Source organism: Rhincodon typus, chromosome 17 (assembly GCF_021869965.1).
Source record: "Rhincodon typus isolate 14 chromosome 17, sRhiTyp1.1, whole genome shotgun sequence".
Taxonomy (NCBI): domain Eukaryota; kingdom Metazoa; phylum Chordata; class Chondrichthyes; order Orectolobiformes; family Rhincodontidae; genus Rhincodon; species Rhincodon typus.
The window spans coordinates 39,052,280-39,063,617 of NC_063348.1; the positions used below are offsets into that span (position 1 = coordinate 39,052,280).

The following is an 11,338-nucleotide window of genomic DNA, read 5'->3' on the forward strand; positions in this document are numbered from 1 at the left end:
AGTGAAACTGACATGTTGGAAACCCTTTAAATAAAGGTGAAGCCAACTGCTGCTGCCCAGTGTACTGGAAAAGCCAGTCCTTACAGTTCTTGTTCAGAGAGACTGACTTCTTTTTGCTTCAAGGTTTTTGGAAGTCAATTTACTTCTCTTGGATTTCACTCAACTTGCTCAGCGTCAGCTGTCACTACACCATATGTAGCACTAGTTTGGACCTTGCACTAAGATGAAGCAAAAGAGCAGAAGCAGCTGCTTTCTCCTCAGCCATATGTTCCTCAGGACAGAGGGAATTTCCGCATCCGGAAGAAGGTAAGACCCTCAATACAAAATCAGGTTTCGCAGAACACCAGTGCCTCAGAAAGCTCAGGTTTTCACACTTGGTCATGATGACCCATCCTTTGCAGTGGATCCAGTAGGCATACATTGCCAATGGCTGTCAAGGTGTTCTTCACTGAAGGGCTAGCCTCATCTCTACCTCCCCCTGATGTTTTGTATTTGCTTCACATTCAAGGACAGAAAACAGAGCAATGTTTGTTAGAAATGGATTAAAAGGAGAGGATGGAATAACAACAGTGGTAGACAAGGATTGTGAGGCATGGTGCATGACAGCAATAAGCTGAGGGTGAACGGGAGTCTTAGCTGTTTTGATTGGGATGTGAAAAGATACGTTGTCAGAGGAATGGGCAGAACTGGAAGATGTGTTGTTCTGAGGAGCCCATGAGGAGAATGCTGGGGAAGTGAGGAAGGTGGAGCTTGATACTTCAAAGTGGAAGTCATTTGCCTTTCCTGCCCTTATGAAATTATTGAATCTGTTAGTGCATAGTCTCCAGGATTGAGGAACCACATTCCTCACTTCCTTGACCACTTCCATTGTTACCTGCTTAGTCCTCTTTTTCCCATTGCAGGAATCAGTACTTCAGGGAAGAATCCAAAAGCAGTGCAATATTCAAATTTGGTTTCCTGAGTCTCCAGTTAACCGCAATGTAGAAATCAGCCACACTGAGCACACTGGGGTCCCTTTTAACTACAGATCCTTCTTTTTACAGGAAGGAGGATGTCATCATTGCGTCTGTCCTCAGAGATTGTTCTGGGAAATGGAAAGCAGAATGTTAGTGCTGTGGCTGAGGTGAAAAGACACAGAAAATCCTGCCAAGCTTCCTTCAATAGCACCACCTAAGCATGCATTATACTACACACCAAATTGACTTGGAACTATAACACAATTCCTTCAATATCGTTGGGTCAGAGACCCTGGAACTCCTATCCTAACAGCCCTGTGGGGTACCTACACAGATAATCGCCAACAATTCAAGGAGGTGATTCACCACTCAGGAGTAAGGATAGAAATCACAAGTCCTGGTGCTGTTGCTCTAACCAGAGCATAATCAGCTCCTAGAGCCCTGAGTCCAGTTATTGGAGCTTAAAGGTACCCTCTTCTCCTGGACCAGATATTTTCTACAACCTGATCAGAGATGTTGTAACACACCTCTGGAGCAGGTGGGATTTGGAATTGGGTCTCCTGGCCCACAGGTATAGACATTACCACTGCATGAGAAGAGCCCCAGTCCCCTCCTGGGCCATGTTACCAATAGTGTTTGAAGTGCAATGTGTAAGGACGGGCAATAACCATTGGCATTGCCAGTAATGTGCGCATCTTCAGAGTGAATAATACTTTTAAATATTGACATGCTACAACTGGCTCCATTTAGGTCAATTTTTGCTGTCTGTTCCCTTCCTCACCTCCAATAATTCTCTAACTAATACAATGGAAATATTCAAAGAAATGTCTTTGTTGGATCCCTCCTCTCCTGTAATTGTTTTGGAAGATGAATCTGCAACTTCCTGGAGAATGTAGACATTCGTGGGGGAGCGGGGTGGTTAACAATCCCTAGTGACTGGTTTTCAATGAATTCTCCGCCAGCTGGAAGCACGGGTTGGTTGGGGTGGAGCTGTTCCAATTCTGGTGTCACCCCCATCACGTCGTATCACTGTGCACCACATCAGCAGACACCGTGCCTCCAGCTTCAACAAGGGAAGGAAGTGTCTCTTCGAAGGAAGGCCTATGGAGTGTGTGGACCCTCTCGCGGTGATAGGTGCCGGTGTGCAAAGTGGTTTAAAGCTGCTCGCTTTGCATTGAAGTCTGCCCCGGTCTGACGTAGTGAAAGCGCCTTTCGGGGGCTCTGTATGGAGAATGGCGGATGCAGAGTCCATGAACTCGCCGGCTGCCTCTCCCTTTCTGGGACTCCACATCAGCTCGCCTCCCAATTTCAGGTAAAGCAGAGGTACTACCACTACCACCGATTTCAAGTCGTGGCTTTTGTGCTGTCCGTGCTCTCCGGCAATGTTTGATCTGAAATGCAAAAGCTGATGAGCCAAGGGAGGAGGAGGAGGAGGAGGAGGAAGGGACATCTTTGAGCATTTAAAAGGGGTGGGAAATAAGATACAGAAACAGCCAGGTTTGCTATAGCAGACACCGGGAGCTTTTCTCCAATCCCCCACTGATGCGTGAGTAACACTGAGAATTGGGTTTAATTTGATTTAATTGCAGATTATTTGTGTATGTGCGTTTCTGGTGGTGGCTGGAAGTGGCAGAGATTGTGTTTCAGGGCGTGGACAGCTCCCAGTTAGAATGGACCAGGAAGCAACAGTGGGGAAGGTTTTATTTTAAATGTGAGGTCTTTTTCTTTAAGAAGCATCTTCGGAAATGTGTTTTCCCTGCGGAGATTACAATCCAAAATAACGTTTGGACCTTCTTTATTTAAAAAAAAAAGCTGTTAATCTGACGTTTGTTTCTCAAACTGGAATCGGGACGGCCAGGTTATTTCGTGGGTTGATGAGCCAACCTCATGCATTTGTGAGTCTCTGTTTGTAATGTAAACGTGATGTAGATGTTGGGAAGTGCAGTGCTTAATTCGGGAAAGGACAGCTCGCCTGAAAGAAACTATGGAATTGCGTGGTATTTGAATTTCAGCTCTGAAGTGGTAATTAGGCTGTCTGCTTCTCGGGACTCGAAAGATTATGGATTGAAGTCCCGTTCAGAAACTTGGGCGCAACATTTTGGTTGAGGTGCGCCTCTCTGATGAGGCGTTACCTCAAGGCTCTGTGTGACCATAATGTGAAAGATCCTGCGCTTCTATTCGTGGGGGAAAAAAATACTGGGGACTTTTCCCTTTCACTACTGTTTATTTAGGGCCCAAATGAGATGCACATTTTAAACACTTAAAACCTGGTCTTCTATTGTTGTTTGTGTGAATCAGCTTTGTAGGTTGGCTGCCATGTTCCTGAGCTTGCAACAGTGACTACCCTTCGTAATCATTTCATGGTAGCTTCTGATTAATCCCACCTCTGGATCAGGTAGGACTTGAACCAGGCCTTCTGGTGCACACTACAGTATGCCACAAGAATCCTCTAGCATTTAATTTTATTTTCTCTTTAAATCTGGAAGTGTTATTGTACACTCAGCCTGCCCCATAAGCTTCTAATTGGCTGTAAAGTGATTAGTGATGGCTGAAGATCAGGAAAGGCACTATATAAATGAAAGTCTATCATTATTAAATCAGATGTAGTACAATGACCCATGTTTTGCTCTTAATATGTGGGATTTTCTTAAATCTTATCGGTGGTGTTTTTGTTTTGGTGAAATTACTTCCTGCTGTTTTGACCCTTCATGATTGATTGTCTATGAGTTCCTGGAGGCATAAATATTCCTTCATTCTATAGAATTTCCCCAGAATATTTGAGTGAGTGAGACTGTATAGTGGTTTCTATTGTTCTATCTACTGGCAATTGGGACCATTACTCACTGGTATAAGGTATCTTCTATGAAATTTAGAAAACCTGAGGGATGACCTGTTTGTGACCTTTGACAGGTGTAAAGAAAATGCTGCCACTTGTAGGGTGGTCGGAACGAGGGTCGGTGAATGTGAGATAATCACTGACAATTCCAGATAAGAATTCCAGGGGAAATTTCTTTGCACCGAGTGAGATTGTGGAACTGCTACCGCGTGGAGTGGTTAAAGTGAAGAATGTAAATGCATTTAAGAAGAAAGTGGAAAAATACAAGTGGAGGAAAGAATAGAAAGCTATACAATGGAACAAGATTAAGTTGGAAGGGTCAATACAGTGTGGAGCTGGATGAGCACAGCAGGTCAAGCAGCATTAGGGGAGCAGGAGAGTTGATATTTTGGGTCATCCTGATGAAGGGTCCTGACCTAAAACATCAGCACTCCTGTTCCTCTGCTGCCTGACCTCCAGTTCCACGATGTATTGACTCTGACTCCAGCATCTGCAGTTCTTGCTATCTTGAGTTGGAAGGAATTGATGTGACACATGAATAACAGCCTGGAACCAAAGAGATACGTGGCCAGTTTCTTGGCTGTAAATTCCATTTTAAAATTGCATCAATTGTAGGATTTCCCCCTCCAGCCCTAAAAAATTCAGAGCTCAGTGCTCCTTCACTTCTGGCCTCTTAAACATCCTGTTTTTAATTGTCTCACCAATGTTGTCGTCTTAAGCTTTGGAATTCTCTCTTTAAACCCCTCTGCCTCTCTTGCCTCCTTTTGAGACACGTTTAATACCTCTTTCTTTGAAGCTTTTGCTTACTTGACCCATCTCCTCCTGTGGTATGGTCAAATTTTAACTGATAAAGCTCCTGAGAAGGGATTTCTGTCGGTGTTTTGGGAATTTTATTTTGTGATTTCCTTCTATATTGTTTTTTTTCATATTTTGTGGAACCAGTATCACCAATAACTACAAGAGCTTTTATTTAAAAGGATAAGAATCATCTGTTTGCGGGACTGTTGTAAGATGAGGTACAAATGGCAAGCTTTCCGCCTTTTCAATAGGGGAGAAAATCAGATACCTTGCCTGGTATGGCCTGGAGTCTCCAGCCCCAAACTTATGGTTGGATCTTCCCTGCCATCAGAAGCAGCTGAGCATGCCCCTTGTGACAAAAGTCTTACTTGCACCTTCTCAAGCAATTGGCAGGTGATCTCTTCACTACCAGCATGAAGTTTTGTAAAAGTTCAGTAAACGGCAACTTGTATTTGTATTGTTCCTTTCAATTTAATGAACTGTCTAAAATATACTGTTTGGGAGCATCTTAACCCCTAACCTGACACACATCCACCGGATGACTAATGGTCAATCAAATTAAGCTTTAAGAAGAGTTTTAAAGATGGAAAGAGAGCTGGCAAGATGAAAAGGTTTAAAGAGAGAATTCCAGAATGTAGGGTTCAGGCAGTGGGTGCTGTTACTGATGGGGAGCAATGGAAACTGGTAATCCATAGGTCACTAGGAGTAAATTCAATAGAACAACGGCATCTGTCTAATTCTAAACACAAATAGCCCTGTCACTTAATACTCCTTCAGATATCTGGTCAGTCCCACCATTGATCTGCTTGGCCAGTTGCTGTGGCATCAAATGGATGCAGGGAACGACTTTATTTTACCCAAAGCCTGAAGATTCATGAGAAACTGGGCTTCGGGTTTCATTATTGTCAGGATGAAGCTGCAACTGCTTCTAGGTAGTAACTCCATTTGGAGATGCAAAAGTTCAATTTCTACCTGGCTGCCTTCCTGGTGATGCTATTGACAAAGTTCCAGTGAGTGGCAGCTGCTGGGGTACTGGAGTCAGACAGAACACTCTCTCGCTGTATCAATTTTTTAAAAAGTGTAGCTGAATTCAACTGTCACTGACTCAGTGACATCACACCCTAATGTTTTAAATTTGATTAGATCCCAGGGCAACCACAAGGATTCTTAAGACAGGTACTGCAGTCTGTCTTTCCAAATTGAAAGAAACTAATGCCTATTTTAGGTAGCCACCCTAGATGCCTAACAAGTGGGCTAGTGAAGTTTCTCATTGGACAGTGTTCAGGCATCTGAATGCCATTGTACCATAAGAATCTACTTCTATTGCAGTCTCTGTCTCCAGGCCATTTGTGGTACAGTTTCACTAACCTTTGTGTAAAGCAGTTAATACTATCACAAGAACTGGGGATTACTTTGACAATTGTAGTCACTGGTCTGTCTGTAACAGGCACCCAGAATTATACACTGTATTTCAGATGACTGTACTATCATTCTAAAGAAGGAAGCATTCTTTAACTGCTTTAAGAGATGCAATTACAACTGATGTCAGTTGTTTTGCACCTTTTTTGTTTAAATTGGGATTTGTATAATTAAAGTCTGCATATAAAATAAAAGTGATATTCCATCAATTGATGTAAATAGTGTCTGTTACATGCGGATGTTACCTAAATTAGAATATTGTCTGAAGTTACACAAGAATTTGTGGCTAACAATTTGAAGTGCCACTGAGCTTAATAGTGAAGTTAAAACTCTGTCCCATGACACAGTGCAGCATGGTAGGTCAGTTGCCCTACGTTGTATTCTAATAGCAGTGACTGAGTGTTTTTACTGCTTTAGTGAAATAAACTGTTTTAGTCAGATTTGACAATTTGTAAATAATTTCACAATTCACAATGGATTGTAAGTGGGACCTATTAAATTAGAAAAGAGTCAGAGATGGTTCATCAAGTCACACTTTCTCACTTCTGAGTCAAATTACTCTATGTTCAAGTCTTTCACTGGAAAATTAGGATTACGACCAAAACTGATGCACGCAGGGTGGTATCTAGAATCAGCACTTCTGACGGTGAAGTGCTTCCTAAGTGAAATGTTGGACTGAAACATCACGCCTGCTGTTGATTATCAAGTAATTCTGCACATGGTGGCAGAATTTAGTCTATAGTCATACCGCAACTAGTGTAATACATTAGCTCTCAATTACCACACTTCCAATAATGGAGGTGTTTAATTTGATCATTTGTATTAGTCTTGGTTCTGGATAGCACTGGCACAAAATTTAGGTGCTCACTTTAGTGAAGTCTGAGCCTTTCAACCTCTGTATGGGTCAGTTTACAGGTAATGTCTAGAATATTAATGGTATGTTAACTGTATTATCAAGGTTAATGATAAATGGGTGAAGGGAGTTAACTAAGTTGAGCACTTAGTTTGTGGGTTCTAGTGTCCCTTTCCTTTGAACCAGGAGGTCTAGCTTCAAGCTCACATCCAGTCCAGATGTGTGCAAGAATATCTTTGAACAGTGTTGATTGTCAAATATCTGTAAAGAAAGGCTGCCTTCCATGACTGGCACCATAGGGGCTGAAGAATATCAACCTCCAGGAATTTTATCTTAGGTTTAAGTTGCCTGTGAAATTTAATTTCTGTTACAATACACCCCTCTTAAGGGCTTGTTCATAAGTTAACTAACTAATTAGTTCATGTCAGCATGCAAAAGATTTTGTAGAAGAGAACTTTTCTTCATACTCTGAGGGACTAGAGTGGATCACCATGTCTCACCACTCCATTTAAATGTTATTTAAATTTGATAAGTTTCTTTCAAAGATTTTGTTACAGTGGCCCTTTTTAAGGTGTTATTAACTAGTTTGTTTCTATGCTCAAGACTAAGAAATGCTGAAAAGGCACATGTCGTCCATAGATCATAGAATCCCTACAGTGTGGAAACAGGCCCTTCAGCCCAACAAATCTACACTGACCCACAGAGCATCCCACCCAGACCCATTCCCATGACCCACCTAATCTACACATCCGTGGACACTATGGCAATTTAGCTTAGCCAATCCACGTAGCCTGCACATCTTTGCACTGTTGGAGGAAACCAGAGCACCCAGAGAAAACCCACGCGGAGAAAATGCAAACTCCACACAGTCGCCCAAAGGTGGAATTGAACCCGGGTCCCTGACGCTGTGAGGCAGCAATGCTAACCACGGAGTCACCATTGTGCCCCATTTAAAGACATCCTGATTAGTGAATGTGGTTAGTTGTTTTTAGTTTGTTCAAAAGATTATAAAGAAGGCTTGAGGTGAAGTGGTAGTATCCCTACCTCTGAGCCAGGAAGCCTAGGTTCAAGTCCCAACTGCTCCAGAGGTGTGTCATAACATTTCTGAACACTTAGTGTTACGTACAGTACAATACGCAATGTGATTTGATTGTTTTAAAAATATCCACAAAACAGATTTGATTTGGCATGGAGGATGTTAATTACAGCAATCGTGTGCAATCACAGGTTTGGAATCCTGGACTATCTTAAATCTATGTTTATATAGGTTGGGCAATGTTGGAGCTCCTGTTTCATTATTTGAAGAGGCCACCCCTCAGTCTTTAGTTGATTTCAGCTTCATTCCCCTGATTTTTTTTTTTTACACGGTGCAGACGTCCAAGTTTGCTATTAACTGGAGCTAGCAGCAGGCTTGTAAAGTGTGGTGGGAAGTGTCATTTAACCTAACAGCATTTCTCTCTCCTGTGCTCGCCTGGACAAGAACTACCGGATGCATGGGAATGCAACTAACTCTAAGTTCCCCTTCAAGCCATGCACCCACCCTCACTTGGGGAATTGTACTGTCATTGCATCACTGTTACTAGATTAAGCTCCTGGAACTCCCTAATGCCTTGCCCCTTTGAATACACTTAACACCACGTGGGCAGCAGAAATTCAATAACTTAGTTTGCTGCCATCTTTCCAAGGGCGGATATGGATGGACAATAAACACTATTCTTGCAAGAATGCTCATGTCCTAGGTCTAAGTAATCTCTGCATATCTGGGGGACATGTGAGACCTTCAGAGGTGAAAGGAATAATTTTCGAATGGTTAGGGGCCGAGGGATCAAATGAAGCTTGGGCCGTGTTGCTTCACAGGTCTCCATTCAATTTGACAGTGATCTCAGCTGCTGCCTGTCTACAAAGAAATGACAAAAAAGTAAATTCAATTTAATCTAATCTGGGTTTTACTCAGCCCCAATTTCTCCTCCCACCAGATTTCATCCAAAGCTTCTTTAACTAAAATGTGGCTGCCTCTGTATTACAGTAACAGATATCTGACTTTAGTGTAAGTGTCCATTTCTGTGATCTGACTTGGTGGAATTCAAACAGCAGTGGATGTGAATGTGCAACATTTTTTTACCCCATGCCTTTGCTCCCACTATTTTAATCGCATTCCTGTCTGGTCACTGGGTTAACATCTGGCTAAGAACTTGGTAGGGTACTAGTTTATTGGAGCTGCATACTATGGTACCAGGTCAGCATTAGTTACTGTAGGGAGAGGATATTTTAATTGATGCGTCTCATATCCACCCAGAACGACAGAAATGATCCATCTAGAGAGAGAAATTACTGCTAGCTCATTGCGTTATTCATACATTACAAAATCTTTTTTTAATATTAAAGTGTAAGTTTCTAGCTGTGCTATTTTGCTAGGGGATTAATTTTATTTTATTCTGTAAATGTTTTAATGTCTCTGTTTAAAACGTCAGAGGCAAAAGGATTAGTTGATGGTATGACCATGAGTGAGCAGACTTTCTAGCCCAAGAAGAGGGTGGAAGCAGCAGAGAGCGTGTTAACAGAGAGACTGATTGCAGAGGTTTAAAGAACAAAGAGCATTGTTATTGTTACAATCCTTTGGAGACACATTGAGCTGGCACTGTACTATTCAGAACAAAGAGCCCTAAAGAGAAAGTGATTAAAGAGAGAGGCTTCTGAAGAAAGGCAATGCAGAGGGAGGGAACGTGGTGCAGCACATTACTCTACTCTAAGCAGTAGAATAATCAAACAAAGGGTTTCTAAAGAAATCCACAGTCCCATGAAAAATCCAGAAGTTGGGGGCAGACAGCTGAATCAGACAACAAGAAATCATGCCTATTCATTAGGCAACCAATCATCTCTTTAGTGGAAGCAATTCTCTTCAAAGAGTCAGCCTTCACCTGTGGCTAAGATAACAAGGTGCAGAGCTGGATGAACACAGCAGGCCAAGTAGCATCAGAGGAGCAGGAAGGCTGACGTTTAGGGCCTAGAACCTTCTTCAGAAATGGGGGAGGGGAAGAGGGTTCTGAAATAAATAGGGAGAGAGGGGGAGGCAGATAGAAAATGGATAGAGGAGAAGATAGGTGGAGAGGAAACAGACAGGTCAAAGAGGCGGGGATGGAGCCAGTAAAAGTGAGTGTAGGTGGGGAGGTGATAGGTCAGTCCAGGGAGGAGAGACAGGTCCAGGGTGTGGGATGAGGTTAGTAGGTAGGAGATGGGGGTGGGGCTTGGGGTGGCAGGAAGCACAGGTTAGGGAGGCGGGGATGAGCTGGGCTGGTTTTGGGATGCGGTAGGGGGAGGGGAGATTTTTGAAACTTGTGAAACCACATTGATACCATTGGACTGCAGGGTTCCCAAGCGGAATATGAGTCGCTGTTCCTGCAACCTTCGGGTAGCATCGTTGTGGCACTGCAGGAGGCCCAGGATGGACATGTCGTCTGAGGAATGGGAGGGGGTGTTGAAGTGGTTCGCGACTGGGAGGTGCAGTTGTTTAGTGCGAACCGAGCGTAGGTGTTCTGCAAAGTGGTCCCCAAGCCTCTGCTTGGTTTCCCCGATGTAGAGGAGGCCACAACGGAAACAGCGGATGCAGTATACCACATTAGCAGATGTGCAGGTGAACATCTGCTTGATGTGGAAAGTCTTCTTGGGGCCTGGGATGGGGGTGGTGGGGTTTTGTGTAGGGGCAGGTGTAGCACTTCCTGCGGTTGCAGGGAAAAGTGCCGGGTGTGGTGGGGCTGGAGGGGAGTGTGGAGCAGACAAGGGAGTCCCAGAGAGAGTGGTCCCTCCGGAAAGCAGATAAAAGGGTGGGGAGGAAAGAAAGAAGAAGTAAGCGTCTTTGGTGGTGGGGTCGGATTGCAGATGGCGGAAGTGTCGGAGGATGATGCGTTGGATCCGGAGGTTGGTGGGGTGGTAACAAGGACAAGGGGGATTCTGTTTTGGTTGTTATTGTGGGATGAGTTGCGGGAGACACGGTTGAGGGCGTTCTCGACCACCAAAGGGGGGGGGCGGCGGAGTTTCGGTCCTTGAAAAATGAGGACATCTCTGAGATGTACAGGAGTGGAATGCCTCATCCTGGGAGCAGATGCGGCGGAGGCGAAGGCATTTTTGCAGGAAGGTGGGTGGGAGGTGGTGTATTCTAGGTAGCTGTGGCAGTCGGTGGGCTTGAAATGGATAATCGGTTTCTAGGTGGTTGCCGGAGATAGAAAGAGAGGTCCAGGAAGGAGAGAGAGGTATTAGAGATGGTCCAGGTGAACTTAAGGTTGGGGTGGAAGGTGTTAGTGAAGTGGATGAACTGTTCGAGCTCCTCGTGGGAGCACGAGGCAGCGCCGATACAGTCATCAATGTAACGGAGGAAGAGGTGGGGTTTAGGGCTAGTGTAGGTACGGAAGAGAGATTGTTCCACGTAACCTACAAAGAGGCAGGCATAGCTTGGGCCCATGCGGGTACCCATGGCCACCC

At 44.0% G+C, this 11,338-nt stretch overlaps 1 protein-coding gene across 5 annotated transcripts in view; it reads left to right on the top strand.

The window, feature by feature from the left end:
• The first annotated feature begins 1,903 nt into the window (after window positions 1-1,903).
• mapk8ip1b (mitogen-activated protein kinase 8 interacting protein 1b) overlaps window positions 1,904-11,338 on the top strand; it is a 139,745-nt gene continuing 130,310 nt past the window's right edge. For 2 of the 5 annotated variants that reach the window (XM_048607379.1, XM_048607380.1), the window contains exon 1: window positions 1,904-2,279. In XM_048607379.1, the coding sequence (XP_048463336.1) occupies window positions 2,182-2,279 (98 nt within the window). In that variant the 5' untranslated portion in view covers window positions 1,904-2,181. Of the gene's footprint in view, window positions 2,280-2,756; window positions 2,852-3,296; window positions 3,352-11,338 lie in introns of those variants that run through there. The other 3 variants (XM_048607381.1, XM_048607383.1, XM_048607384.1) reach the window with 3 other exon arrangements.